The sequence below is a fragment of the Bos indicus x Bos taurus genome, chromosome 10 (genome assembly GCF_003369695.1).
Source record: "Bos indicus x Bos taurus breed Angus x Brahman F1 hybrid chromosome 10, Bos_hybrid_MaternalHap_v2.0, whole genome shotgun sequence".
In the NCBI taxonomy this organism is placed as follows: domain Eukaryota; kingdom Metazoa; phylum Chordata; class Mammalia; order Artiodactyla; family Bovidae; genus Bos; species Bos indicus x Bos taurus.
The window spans coordinates 80,571,476-80,586,717 of NC_040085.1; the positions used below are offsets into that span (position 1 = coordinate 80,571,476).

The window sequence follows — 15,242 nt, forward strand, 5'->3', positions numbered from 1 at the left end:
ACCTTCGCAAAAGCGAAGGGCATTTTCTTGCAGAGTGCCCCGGGAGGGGGCAAATGAATTTGAGAAAGCAGTGCCAGGGTGAGGGGGTTAACCGGGCGGTTTCCATGGTGCCTGGGGCGTGGGGGGGAGGAATGCACCCGCAAGCGGTGGCGAAACAACTGTACTGTCCGGCCAGCGGCTAGAGAAGGCTGGAGGCTGTGGGGGCGGGGTGGGGTGGGGTGGGGTGGGAGTGGGGGTGGGGGGTTCGTAGGGGGGTGGAAGCCGCGCACGGCGGGGGGCGGGGCGGTCACGTGTGCGGAGGGGGCGAGGCCGCAAGCCGCCCGAGGAGCAATCCGAGTCGCAGCCCAGTGGCTGCGCCGCCGGGAGAAAACTGACCAGGACCGAGGGGCTGAAGGTGGCAGGACGCCTCCGAGGCACTCAAGGCACCAGCGGCCAGGACCTGGCTCAGGCCGGTGTGCAGCCGGTCTGGGGGACAGCTGTCAGGGACTGAGGACGCCAAGGGAAAGTGAGAGCCGAAGCTTGGGGCTGAGCTGAGGAGCCCCACTCGCTGGCTTTTACGCAGGCTGGGGACTCAGTTTATTCCTCCGGAGCAGGCTGGGCAAGTGCCACGTCAGCTCTAGCTGACCAGGCGACACCACTGTCCTTTAAGTCGACTCGAGTTGTCAGCACCTGCTTAGAGTGCCAGGAGAGGCTGCGGTCATGGTGAATGAAGACCCTAACCAACAGGACCACGATGGCACCCCTTCGCAAACTTCGGCGCTCCAGGAGCACCCCAATTTCTCAGTCCACCCCAGCGTCTCGATGCACCCCAGCGTCTCGGCCCACCCCAGCGTCTCGATCCACCCCAGCGTCTCGGCCCACCCCAGCGTCTCAATCCACCCCAGTGTCTCTGTATACCCTAGTATTTCGGCCCACCCAAGTACCTTGGCTCAACCCAGTGGCTTGATCCAACCCAGTAGCTCGGGCCCTGAGGATCTTAGCGTGATCAAGGTGAGCAAGCGCCGGTGGGCGGTGGTCCTGGTGTTCAGCTGCTACTCCATGTGCAACGCCTTCCAGTGGATCCAGTACGGCTCCATCAATAACATCTTCATGAACTTCTACGGGGTCAGTGCCTTTGCCATCGACTGGCTGTCCATGTGCTACATGCTGACCTACATCCCTCTGCTCCTGCCGGTGGCCTGGCTCTTAGAGAAATTTGGCCTGCGGACCATCGCCCTCACTGGCTCTGCTCTCAACTGCCTGGGAGCCTGGGTGAAGCTGGGCAGCTTGAAGCCACATCTCTTCCCAGTCACGGTGCTGGGCCAGGTCATCTGCTCCGTGGCCCAGGTCTTCATCCTGGGTATGCCCTCCCGCATTGCTTCCGTCTGGTTCGGGGCTAATGAGGTGTCAACCGCCTGCTCCATAGCTGTCTTTGGCAATCAGGTGGGTAGAGGAGTGGGTGGCGTTCACTGCAGAACTGAGGGTGTTCATTGTACCAAACTGCTTCACTGTGTGAAGACTAGCTTTCCGACTTCAGCAGTGTTTGTGACTCTGGCTGACTGTGGCTGGGTGTGACTGAGTGAGTGGATGATTGTGACCGAGCGAGTATGTAAGAGAAGTGGGGAAACGAAAGGAAGGGCCTTTGCTGTCACGGCAGTTTCTCTTCCTCCAGCAGAAACCGTGCTTCTGGAACACATGTTGTCTTTATGATCTCATTCCTGAACTTACTTCACCAGCTTGAACAGGATAGCTCTTCTTTCTCAGGAAATAGCCCCTGGCTGTCAGACTATTCTGTGTCATCGGAGGTTGGCCGGTGTTTTTTGCCTGTCCAACCAGCTTTTCCAGAGTGCAGCATCTCCTACACCGCGTGAAAAGGCAAGAGCAACGCTGGCGCTGCGCTCACCTTCTTTATACACAGCTGGAGCCAGGACAGTGGGAGCAGTGCTTGATGTCAAATGCCTACCCTGAGAGTTAGAGTCAAGTCCAGGAGGATGGAATCAAATTCTTGCTCTGAATTTCTAAGGCCTAGAAGCCATGGGAAGGCCTGGAAAGTTCATATCTTAATCCTTTGTCTTTCCTCCTTAGGGGAAGGAGAATATTAAATCCAGAAAGGTGGGCTTATTGTGAGTCTGATCCCTGTGTCCGAAAGGCTGAAGCAGCTATTTACGGGGTCCTTCTTTATCTGGACCACTGCCTTGGTGGGGGGGTGGGTCTCACTTCTTCCAAAGCGCATGCAGTTTTGGTGACACATCTAACAAATGACCAGGAACCCTTAGTTCTTGAAGGCTTGTTTTCTCTTCCTTGTTTATTACGTTTAGAACAGGGGTCTCAACTTTTGGGCCATGGACAGGTACCTCCTGTCGGATCAGCGGTGGCATTAGATGAGAAATGAAGTGTGCAGTAAATGTGATGAGCTTGAATCATCCCCAAACCATCCACCCTTCCCAGCCTGTGCCAAAATTGTCTTTCACGAAACCTGTCCTTGGTGCCAAAAGGTTGGGAACTGCTGATTTAGAACGATTAAGCTTTCATTTAGAAAGTTCTTCTTTGGGTCAGAAACTTCCAAACTTCTCTAAAGGTTAATTGTCATTCTGTTCATCTTTACCACCAGAAAGGTAACTTGAGCTAAATTTTTTCAGGCCAGTAAGTCCTGCCACTTGGGTAATAGTGTAAGCAGTCAGTGAAAGCAACAGACAGGCCTTCTCAGCACAAGCAGGCAACAGAAAAGCCTCTACCCAGTTTTCTTTAACCTGTGGGTTTGACCGTTCAGAAGATTGAATGGATTTAAGGGCTGGGGAAGAAACCAGTTGGATGTTTTTGTTCAGGACAATTAAAAAATAGGTACTGAGGGTGACATTTACAACACCCTATACTCGAAGGTCAGAAAAGGCAATGGCACCCCACTCCAGTACTCTTGCCTGGAAAATCCCATGGACGGGGGAGCCTGGTAGGCTGCAGTTCATGGGGTCACTAAGAGTCGGGCACGACAGAGCGACTTCACCTTGACTTTTCACTTTCATGCATTGGAGAAGGAAATGGCAACCCACTCCAGTATTCTTGCCTGGAGAATCCCAGGGATGGGGGAGCCTGGTGGGCTGCCGTCTGTGGGGTCACACAGAGTCAGGCATAGCATAGCATACTCAAAGGTGGTGTGACCACAGATTTGAACATCTCCATTACAGCATTGTTGGTGGGGCTGACGTTACTGGATGTTTTCTTTATCCGAGGGTGAAGCTGAGGAGTCGGGGGGCAGGATCTTTCATGTCTCCAGAGGGTTAAAGCTGTCTATTTGCAGCCCCAACAGGATTCAGATAAGGTCACTGCAGTCCCAAACCCATTGTTTGGGGAGGGCAGGAGAGAGATGCACCCTCAGGTGGCCTGGTGAGATCAGAGAACCCAACGCTTTTTTTGTTAACCATGGAGCAAAAGCTAATTGCTTTTCAGACTTCTCCACACACACCTGTGAGGGAAGAGTTTAAGTGTGAGTCACTCAGTCGTGTCTGACTCTTCGCAACCCCATGGACTGTATCCCACCAGGCTCCTCTGTCCATGGGATTCTCTAGGCAAGAATACTGGAGTGGGTAGCCATTCCCTTCTCCAGGAGATCATCCAGACCCAGGGATCAAACCCAGGTCTCCTGCATTGCAGGCAGATTCTTTACCATCTGAGCCACCAGGGAAGCCCTAACTTAAAGCCAAATATATCTTTAAAATTTAGTATGAATAGTTAGCCATTTCCTATCCCTACTCCCCACCAAGGTCAGAAAATGCTAAGAATTTCACATTGAAAAACACCCTAACAGCATATATTCTTGTCATGGAGCCATCAATTTAGTGCGTTCTTTTAGGCTTAACCCACCGGGCTAAAAAATTATGAAAAGCTGAACTGCTTATGCTTCCTCACGTAGAGGTGACTTTGTTTGGCTCTTGGCATGTGTTTTAACCTTTTTTCCTAAGTAAAGCATGATGGAATGGTGGAGAAATATTAATAGAACACCTTGAGCTCTTTTTTTAGGGGAAAAAAAATAGATTCCATGAAGCTGTCTAAACAGACTATAAGCGTCTTTTCAGAGAGTTACTCTTCTCGGCTGCAGACTTCACAATGATCAGCCAAACTCCTGTTCCCTGGTAATTCTGACCTCATTCATTCCTTGACTCAATAGGCATTTACCCAGAACCTGCAGTGGCTCAGTTGGTAAAGAATCTGCCTGCAATGCACGAGACCTGCATTTGATCCCTGGGTGGGAAAGATCCCCTGGAGGAGGAAATGGCAACCCACTCCAGTATTCTTGCCTAGGAAATCCCATGGACAGAGGAGCCTGGTGGGCTACAGTCCCTGGGGTTGCAAGAGTTGGAAACGACTTAGCGACTAAACCACTACCACCACGGCTGGTGTATTAGAATGGAAACAGATGCCTTGGCCAGGTGCTGTGCTGGGGCTACACAGAGAATCCCTTGCCTTCAGAGTTCTCCTCCCAGGCTTTTAAATTGTACCAGGCACCAACATCCAGATTTTTAAAAAAACACACAAGAAGCAACAAGATGAGAGTACAGAGGATTTGTTTTCAGTTCTTTGCAAGGTTTTTACTGTCTTCTTGTCATTGCTAAGGGAAGATTGAAGGAGAAAGAAGCTAATTTCTATCAAACACCTATGATAATACAAGGCACTTTTTTATCCATAGGCTTTTTTTTTTTTTTTTTTTTAGCCTCTGAGGTGGGTGGGATTGTCTCTGTTGTTACAGGTGAGAAACTTCAGATGCAGATAAATGGAGCAACCTTTTCCAGGGTCCTACAGGCCCTGAGTGATAAAAAGGAGGTTTGAAGCCAGTTCCACTTCCACAGGCCCTGTCAGTGGGCCATTATTGGGTCTTCATGGGGACAAAGCATATATTTAAAAATAAAAATGGCAAGATTCCGAGTTTCAAGTTTTGGCCCTCTGTTTCGAGATTTGTTAGTGGTGACAGTGTCTAGCAGTTTGTCTAGAATTTGTGAGCCAGCCCCTGCCTTCTGTTCTGACTTTCCAGGCAGTAGCATTGCCTCCTCACCTGATAGATTTCCCAGGTGGCTCAGTGTAAAAGAAGCCGCCTGCCAATGCAGGAGACACAGGAGATGTGGGTTCAATCCCTGGGTTGGGAAGATCCCCTGGAAGAGGAAATGGCAACCCACTCCAGTATTCTTGCTTGGGAGATTGCATGGACAGAGGAGCCCAGCGGGCTGCAGTCTGTGGGGTCGCAGAGAGCTGGGTGTGACTAGCAGGCACACTTCACCTGCTGCCTGCAGAGGGGCTGTTCCTACCTCCCTGAGCCTCAGGAAGGTGGGGCCCCAGGCTCCGGGGCTAAGAACCCAGTGGATCTGAGCTGGGGTGAGAGTGGACAGGGAGTCCTGTGACCCTCGCACAGGTGGTGGCAGTTCCGCAGTGTTGGCAACACTGGTTCCATTGTTTGCAGGGAGAACCATCTGTGTGGGGTTTGGAGGGATGTGGACACATTGTTATTGAGCCAGGCAGGGAGGAAAGCCTTGTGTGAGATCTGGTGACCCCTTGGTGGCATGGGAGTGAGGGAGATGTGGGAGCAGGATTAGATCTTCAAGGCAGCCCCAGCCCCAATGAGGAGCCTCCAGCGCTAAGACCAGAAGGGATTTCCTCCAGGGCCCCAGGGCAGCTCCCAGCATAGCGCCACCCAGAAAAAGACTACAGAGAACCAGTTTGCTTTTCAACGTGAAGAAAATACAGTTACCTTAGAGTTCTACAGCAGCCTTGGCTGTGGCCTTTGGAGAACATTATATTCCAATAGAAATATAATGAAAGCCACAAACACAAGCCACATACATGACCAAATTTTCTAGGAGCCACATGAAAAACAGGTAAAATGTAAATTTGTTTACAAAAGTAAACAGAACAGTGAAATTAGGTTTAGAACTATATTTTATTTAACTCGGTATATCCAACATAGTATTTTGACATGAAATCAATGTAATAAAATTACCGAGAGGCTGTTTTACATTCTTTTTCCATGGTGAGTCTTTAGAAGTTAGCATATATTTTAGGCCTACTGACTAGCAACATTTTCCACTATGTCTGGAATGATGATGCTAATTGTAGTGGAGGAAAAAGTTTTCCTTGACTGTCTTAGAGTCCCCAGCTAAAAATTAAATGGACAAAGTCAGATTAATAAAAGCAAATTATGCATAATTATTTACTATAAATATTAGGTGACACGGGAGTGTTTGTGAGGAAATGAAGCAATAGTTGGACCTATGCACTTCAAAAAAAAAAGATTTTATTTATTTTTGGTTGTGCTGGGTCTTCGTTGTCGCATGGACTTTTCTCTAGTTGCAGTAAGCAGGGGCTACTCTAGTTGTGTGCGGGCTTCTCATTGCAGAGGTTTCTCTTATTGCAGAGCACGTGCTCTAGGGTGGGTGGGCTTCAGCAGTTGTGGCTCCCAGGCTCTAGAGCACAGGCTCAGCAGTTGTGGCGCATGGGCTTGGTTGCTCTGCCGTATGTGGGATCTTCCTGCATCAGGGATTGAACTCGTGTCTCCTGCACTGGCAGGCTAATTCTTTACCACTGAGGCACCAGGAAGTCCAGACTTGTGCACTTCTGTGCCAGGTTTGATAAGAGTGGACACTCAGAGGATAGGTCTGAGATCATTGTAGATCGGGAGCACTGTCAAGGCCTATATGTCAGGATTCTTTTCTGCAGTGTCCTTTTATCTTCAGAGACAAGGATGCTCCCTTCCTCTGGGTGCCAGGAGGGTACCTCCCACAGGAGGGTTTTAAGGCTCGTTTTGGGGAAGAATGGGGAGGCGGGGGGAGGAGGTCAGAGTGACCTTTCTGCTTTGCAGTTCTCAAACTCCTTCAGCTTAAAATATTCACTATGCCAAGGTCCCATATTCGGGGGCATCGGGTCCTGACTCTCATCATATTTCAAGCATTTGGAAATCAGGCTCTCGTGGATAAATGCGGGCTCTAAGAAAGTGAGTCCCATCTTGAGGAGGTGGTGTTCACTGGGCTGGCTGGTCGTCTGTTGCCCAGGGAGACTGGGTGTTCCTGAGGCTGACTCAGGAGTCAAGGTCAGGAGAGGTGGCTGGCCAGCCTCGTCTTGTTCCAGACTCCCAAGCACATGGGTGGGTCAAAGTTCAGACTGATCAATCTGGCTGTTGCCATGTCAGAGAAACTCTCAAGGTCTGAGTAATGTCTGGGGGTAGGAGAAGGCCAGCGCCTGTGTGCTTATGTTTGTGGTCACTGTCAGGGCACGTGAAGCACCTGCCCCCGTGGCTGGCTATTTGCTGACCTCCCCTTCTGGTTGGGAGAGAGGACCAGGCAGAGACTGGGAGGGCCAGGGCAAGGCTGGTGGAGACTGGCATGAGAAGGGGTGGGGCCAGGACCAACCCTCTAATGCTCATGGGGGCAGCCAGGTCGTGCAAGGAAATGTGACACAGGAGGAGGGTCACGGCATCGTGAGAACACGCGTCCCAGCTGAACTGGCAGCTGTTTCAGCCTCCGCCAACCGTTCGTATACACAGCACGACCGTCTCATGTTATCAGACCATCTCATTTGTTGTTGCCTTTAAAGAAGCCAGAAACCAGATTTTTACTTAAAATTTTTTAATTGTGCTAAAATTATAACTTATTCATAATTTTAACCATTCATAAGTATACAGTTCAATGGCATTGAGTAGTTTCACAATGTTGTTTAAGAATTACCACTATACTCAAATATTTATTTTTATCATTCCCAACAACTCTGTACTCATTAAACAGGAACTCCTCTATAATCTCTATTCTATCGCTACTCTATTCTACTTTTTTTCTCCATTAATTTGCCTATTCTAGGTACTGCATAGAACCAAAATCATGCAATATTTTGTCTTTGGAGTCTGGCTTATGAAATCTGTTTTTGTTTTTTGTTAATTCTGATAAAACTCAAAAATTATGCTGTTGTTGTTACTGTCCATGTTTTGAGATTGTGGGTCATATAAGACTTCTTGGGTGAGACTTCTAGGGAAGGTAAAGGGGAACTGAATGCCAGTTCTGGTTTCTCCTTCATGCAAAGCCCTCACCAAAGATACAGGCAGGTGGGTGAGCTCAGAGGCTGGCCACTGGGGAAGGAAACTAGACCAGTGCTCCCTCAAATGGTGCCCATTTACCTCACCTGTGGGCCCAGGACGGACTACAGACGCCTGGGCCCTCACCTGGACTTCTAATCAGATCCTCCAGGGAAGAGGCCAGGCGCCTGTGTTTCCACCTGGCTTCCCAGGCGAGGTTTGTGATCAGATGTGAAATCACCAGGAGAGAGGAGCTCCGTGCCCTGGGAAGGCGCCCTCCTGCCTGGAGACGGGTTCCTGTCAGGGCTGGCGTGTCTGTGCTGCTGTAGGAAGGGTCCAGTTCCCAGGGGGAGGAGCTGGGAGCTCAGTCACTCTCCAGATTGAGACGGGAGGGTGGGCTTGGGGCAGCGCTTATAATTCTGATTCACTTGAGGTTCTGAAAATAAACAAAGCCCTGGGAGTTTGGGGGGGTTTTGGTGGGGTGGGGAGGCCCTGCAGGCCTGTGAGGTGGAACCATAGCAGAAGCTCCTAACCCTGCTTCTTTGACCTTCAGCTCAGTGCTCTGCATGGGAGGAGGCTCTGTAGCCTGGCCTGGCTCCTGACTTGGCCGTGTTGCCTTGGCAGGCAGTCTTGAGGGCCTGATGATTCCGTGGAATCAAGGCTACGTCTTCTGTTTAGCATCCAGGGCCCCTCCTTCCTTGCCTTTCCCAGCCAGCCTGTCTCTTGTTCCCTCCCAGTGTTTCCCCTGCTCTGACCAGTCTGGCTTCTTACTTCTGTCCTTGAAGATACATTGCTTAGAGATTAAGCCTAGAGCCTTGGAGAGTGACATCGGTAGATGGTGGACCAGGAAGCTCCACACACTTCTTCTCCCACGGAAACATTAAATAAATGAGAAACTGGCTAAAATAACCTTCTCTATGGCATTTCTGTACATCAAAGATCTACAGCAAACAAGGAAACACCCAACTGAAGAGTCTCATTCAAAATGGTAGAAAGTTTCATGGCCATTTTGCTCAAGTTTGCCCCTCCCCTCTCCCTTCTCCTGTGCCTCCCTGCAAACCTGAGAGCACAAAGCAGACCAAACTTGCAACATTTTACATGGATTGTTTCTATAATAACAATGAACAATCCCCAAAGGAAAGTAAGAAAACAATTCCAATTACAGTATCATTGAAGAAAACACTTGAGTCATTTAACCAGCAAAGTGAAAGACTTGTGCACTGAAACTGTAAAATGTTGCTGAAAAAAATTAAAGAAGTCATAAATAATTGTAAAAACATCCTGTGTTCATGGATTGGAAGACCTTAACATTGTTTAAGAGGAAAAGGACAGCCTTTTTTTTTTTTTTTTTTTTAATAGACTGTTTTCTAGAGCAGTTCTAGGGTCACAGCAGGATCAAGAGGAAGGTAGAGATTTCCCATATATTCCCCGCACCTGCTTCTTGTGTAGCCTCTCACATTGTCAGCAGCCCCCACTAGAGTGGTGCATGGGTTACAACCGATGAACCTACAAGGATACATGATGATCACCAGTCTTTTCAACAAATGGTATTGTGAGAAGCTATAAAACTCTTAGAAGAAAACGTAGGGGGAAATCTTCATGATACTGGATTTATAATGATGGCAGTGATTTCTTGGATGTGACACTAAAAACGTCTATAACAACAATAGCATAAACTGGACTACATCAAAATGGAAAACTTTCATGTAAAAAGGACTCTCTCAACAGAATGAAAAGGCAAGCTGTGGAATGGAAGAAACTATCTGCAAATCATATATCTGATATGAAGTTCATAGGCAGCATACATAAAGAACTCCTGCAGTTGAACAACATCGAACACACAACCCAATTTAAAAATGAGCCAAAGACTTGAATAGAAATTTCTCTCCCCCAAAAATGCGTGGATGGTCAATAAGTATATGAAAAAAGGCTCAACATTAGGGAAATACAAACCAAAACTGCAGTGAGATGCCACTTCATTACCCCTTACAATGACTGTCCAAAAGGAAGAAGTAATACATGTAGGAAAAAATGTGGAGAAATTGGAACCCTTGTGCATCGCTGATGGAAATGTAAAGTGCTGCAGTCACATGGAAGACAGTATGGCACTTCCTCAAAAAACTAAAAATAGAATTACCATAGCATTTAGCAATTCTACTTCCGGGTATATACCCAAAAGAATTCAGAGCAGGAACTTGAACACATATTTGTACCCATGTTTATGGCATGATTCGTCACAATCGCTAAAAGGTGGGAGCAACCCAAGTGTTCATCTATGGCTGATTGTTAAAATATGAAATATACACATGCTGGAATATTATTCATTCTTAAAGGAAATTCTGACATGCTACACATGGATGGACCTTAAAGACACTGTGGCTGAGTTGAATATGGTAGTCACAAAAATAGATATTCTGGAATTCTACTTATGTGACGTATTGAGCTGTCTTTTTTTCTGACACCAACCAATTCTGACTTTCTGTGATACCAACTGGGTGTTCCGCAATTCAGTTCAACTCGGACACTAACTACCTGGAGATAGTGCAGACCCCAGAAGTCAAGGGCTTGGACCCACAAGACTGTCTCCATTTGCAAGTCCTGCTGCTGCTGCTGCTAAGTCACTTCAGTCGTGTCCGACTCTGTGCGACCCCATAGATGGCAGCCCACCGGGCTCCCCCGTCCCTGGGATTCTCCAGGCAAGAACACTGGAGTGGGTTGCCATTTCCTTCTCCAATGCACGAAAGTGAAAAGTGAAAGTGAAGTCCCTCAGTCGTGTACGACTCTTAGCGACCCCATGGACTGCAGCCCACCAGGCTCCTCTGTCCATGGGATTTTCCAGGCGAGAGTACTGGAGTGGGGTGCCATTGCTTTCTCCGTTGCAAGTCCTAGGGACCTCCTATATTTCTGACTGACTAGCTATAAGGTGGGGTTGCTATGAGCCTTGCTCAGGATCTGTAATTTGCTAGAATGGTTCAGGGAACTCAGATAAACAGTTGACTTAACTGTTTTTCCTGGTTTATTATAAAGGGTACAAGTCAGGAAAAGCCAAGTGGAGGAGATTTCAGAGCCTCTGTGGGGTGCCGCCCTCTTAGCACTTTGATGTCACGCGTTTACCAGCCTCACGGAACTTTCCTGGTTCAAGAGTTTTTGTAGAGCTCAATTCCCAGCTGCCCTCCTATTCTCAAGGAGGGGGAGGGGGGTTTGCTGCTGCTGCTGCTACCACTGCTAAGTCACATCAGTCGTGTCCGACTCTGTGTGACCCCATAGACGGGGGCTCACCAGGCTCCCCCTTCCCTGGGATTCTCCAGGCAAGAATACTGGAGTGGTTTGTCATTTCCTTCTCCAGCGAGGAAAGTGAAAAGTGAAAGTGAAGTCGCTCAGTCGTGGACTACAGCCTACCAGGTTCCTCCATCCATGGGATTTCCCAGGCAAGGGTACTGGAGTGGGCTGCCGTTGCCTTCTCTGGGGGTTTGCTGAAAGTTCCCAAACTCTAATCACTTGAGCTTCTGGAGACCAGCTCCATCCCAGGGCTCTAGCAGGGCCCCAGTCTGAGTCACCTCATGGGATAAGTTCTGGTGTGATGGAAACAGGATCCTTATGAATCACAAAGGATACTCCTATCACTCAGAAAAGCCCAGGGTTTAGAGCTCTGTACCAGGAACCAGAGTAAAGACTAAATAAATTTTTATTATACCACAGATAATGGGAGTAATCAAATTCATAGAGGCAAAATGTAGAATGGTGGTTTTGAGGGGCTGGGGCAGGAAGGTGGCAGGAGCTCGTGTTTAATGGATACAGAGATTCAGTTTGGAAAGCTGAAAAGTATTGGCGATGGATGGAGGCGATGGTTGCACAGTAATATGAATGCACTTAATGCCACTGAACTGTACAGTTAGAAACAATGAAAATAGTAAAGGTTAGGCCATATGTGTGTGTGTGTGTGTGTATTCTACTACCAAAGAAACAAGATACACACTACTTGGGAGGTGTTTCTTGTGGTTGAGTACCTGATACCTGCTCACCCTGCCGTCACCTCGTCAGTCTCTGTGCCGGCAGAAGGTGGTCCTTGCCCTTCTGTGTAACTGCTGAGTTTCCATGGATACCGGCCTTTGTTTTCCCATGGTTCGTGTTTCCCTGCTTCCTTAACTTTTCTCTTGTCCTCTTCCCCTGTTTCCCCATCTCCTCTAAATGGGAAACTTGCCAAAGGACTGGAACCTTGACTAGTACATCTCTCCCATGTCTCAGGCCTCTGGGCATAACAGGCACTTATGAATGGTCAGACTTATTAGTAAACAAGTATTCCTTTCCTAAGGGGAAGTAAGGTGACCACTCAGGTAGCTGAGAGCTCAGGTGGTTGTCGAAAGGGACTCTCATGCCTGGATCGTCTTCCTGACATGACTCAATCTTACTCCTTCAGTGGAAAAATCTATTCAGTCCTTACAGGGCACCTTGAACTCTGCTGGGCCCACGATGGTTAGAACACCATCTTTAGCCCTGCTGTGTACTCTTGGACAAGGCCTTAGCTTTTCTAACTTTTGGCATCTTCTTTTGTAAGATGGAGATAATATTGAAAGAAAGCATTAGTTACTCAGTTGTATCCGACTCTTTGTTACTCCATGGACTGTAGCCCACCAAGCTCTGTCCATGGGATTCTCCAGGCAAGAATACAGAAGTGGGTTGCCATTCTCTTCTCTGGGGATCTCCCTGACCCAGGGGTCGAACCCAGGTCTCCTACATTGCAGGCAGGCTCTTTACCATCTGAGCCATCTGGGAGCCCACAGGAGATAATATTAGCTAATGGACATGAACTTGGGAAAACTTGGGGAGGTGGTAGGAACAGGGGAGGCCTGGAGTGCTGTAGTTCGTGGGGTCACAAAGAGTCAGACAGGACTGGGCAGCTGAACAGCAACTGCAAAAGGCGGCTGAGGGGAGGAATGAGTGCATTTAGTGAGCAGAGTTTATCTGCTGAATGAAGAACAGGTGCTGTCACTACTGTATCCTCAACACGGATAATTGGCTGCTGATCTGGAAAGAGACCAACACGAAATGCTCATTATAGCACTGTGTGGCAGGCTTAAGGGTCCGTGTGCACAGGACATTTAGGGCTCACTCTTTGGGAGGACATGCTCCAGAGTGAATGTCGGGGGACCCAGCCGGACAGCATCCCCAAGGGGGTGATGGTTATGAGCCAATTCTCCATGAATGAAGTGACCAGGAATTGGGTCAACAGGGAAGAGCGGGCCTTTCTAGAAGTTTCCAGGCAGTATCCTGATGGGGACTTGTTCCTCTTGAGAACTACTCAGACTAAAAGCTGTCTGGTGCTGGTTGATGGAACCTGGCATCTGTGTTGAAGATTTTAGGGTCTCGGGGATGATACAGGTACTGGGCCAGCTCTACACATCAGACCTCAGGCTTACAAACCTAAGACCCTACTGAAGGAGGGATGGCGCCCAGGCTTATCAGGTGGACACAGCCCTTTTCCACTGCCTGATTCTTGATGTTTATCCAACAAAGCTGTTAACAGGATGTCCTTCCCTTGCCTGCACCTCCCCCCCATCCCCCCACCCCCCCACCCCGCCCCTGACATCAAAGGGCCCTGTGTGAATTGGTTGGATCCCTATCAGAGATCCCTATCAGGGCTTTTTCCCCAGTGGCTCAGACAGTATCTGCCTGCAAAGCAGGAGACCTGGGTTCAATCTCTGGGTTGGGAAGACGCACCTGGAGAAGGAAATGAAAACCCACTCCAGTATTCTTGCCTGGAGAATTCCACGGAGAGAGGAGCCTGGTGGGCTATACAGTCCAGGGGGTTGCCAAGAGTCGGACACAACTCGGTGGCTAACACTATCAGAGATGATAAAGAGCTACAGGGTTAGGGTGCAAGTGGGGTTTGCTCTTCTTTCTTTCTTCTCTATCTCTTGACTTCTGTCTAACACCATCCCAAACTTAACCCAAGGGAGCATCTCCCTTCTCTTGGTTCTTCAGGACTATGGGCCTTTGTCTTTGCTGAGTTATTCAGGGGTGGGAGGTATCCTGCAGGTTCTGGAGGCCCATCCGGACTCCTCTGCCTCTTCCCCCTTTTGCAAGCATCTCTCCTTTTCTCTGCTGGTGAAATCTGTAGCTTGGCCTCTGAGCCCCACACGGTTGGAGATGAGGCCTTGCCCCAGCGTGAGGACAGAGAGGAGGGTATTGGGAGGTAGGGCTGGCTTTCCCTTGCTCATCAACTTCTCGGGATTAGACAGAGTGTCCCCGAACCACGAGTGGAGTGGTATTTGCTGTGGCTCCTGTCCGACTCTTTATTTAGAGAGGAGGTGAACACAAATCCCTTTTGGTACCAGATCAGTCTTGATGGGACAACTCTGCTGACTCCAGGAAGGAAGGGGACAGGAGCTGGAGCAAGGTTGGGGGTTATTTTTCTTCCTCTTCCTCTCCCCTGGACATTCCTGATCTCTACCCCTACGTTGCTGTGTTGGCATGGCTGCGGCTGCCCAGCTGGCTCTGGACGCAGCTGTCTCTGCTCAGGGCCATTTGCTGTGCCCACCAACTCAGAAATGTAGGAAGTGGGGTGCCATGAGTTGTGGCCTTAAAGCAGGGTCCATTGCAACCAGCTGTTTGGGGTGGTGGCTCCCCTTGAGCAGTCCTCGCCTCCTCAGACCTTTGACCTGGGCTTCCTGTTTGTGGAGCCCCTCAATGAACTCAGAGGCCCGTTTCTTCTCTGTCAAGGAGCTAGGCAGGAGCACGCCGGGGTCCCACCATCCACCCCTTCCTGGGACTCCAAGGGAGACAGCAGCTGAGAATTAGCTCTTGATTTCTGTCCTTGGGGGATGCTAAGTCACTTCAGTCATGTCCGACTCTGCAACCCTATGGGCCGTAGCCCATCAAGCTCCTCTGTCCATGGGATTTCCCAGGCAAGAATACAGGAGCGGGTTGCCATGCCCTTCTCCAGGAGATCTTCCTGACCCAAGGATCGAACCCTCGTCTCCTATGTCTCCTGTATTGGCAGGCAGGTTCTTTACCACTAGCACCACCTGGGGAGTCCTCGGGGCAGTGAAGGGCCATTGTTTCTAAGTGAGCTCCAGGAATCTCCAGCTTCAGCACCACCTGGGCGGGGGATGGGGAAAGGGGGAGTGTTGTTGTTAGATATGCAGATTGCCAGGCCTAGGGGGCCAGATCCAAGGAATTACCCTCTCCAGGGTGGGACTTTAGAATCTGTGGTTTTGAT

At 49.2% G+C, this 15,242-nt stretch overlaps 1 protein-coding gene across 1 annotated transcript in view; it reads left to right on the forward strand.

The window, feature by feature from the left end:
- Positions 1-239: 239 nt before the first annotated feature.
- Positions 240-15,242, forward strand: part of LOC113899135 (feline leukemia virus subgroup C receptor-related protein 2) — a 55,606-nt gene continuing 40,603 nt past the window's right edge. Inside the window, exon 1 of the mRNA XM_027552472.1 lies at positions 240-1,422. Coding sequence (XP_027408273.1) covers positions 700-1,422 — 723 coding nt within the window. The 5' untranslated portion in view covers positions 240-699. The remainder of the gene's footprint in view (positions 1,423-15,242) is intronic.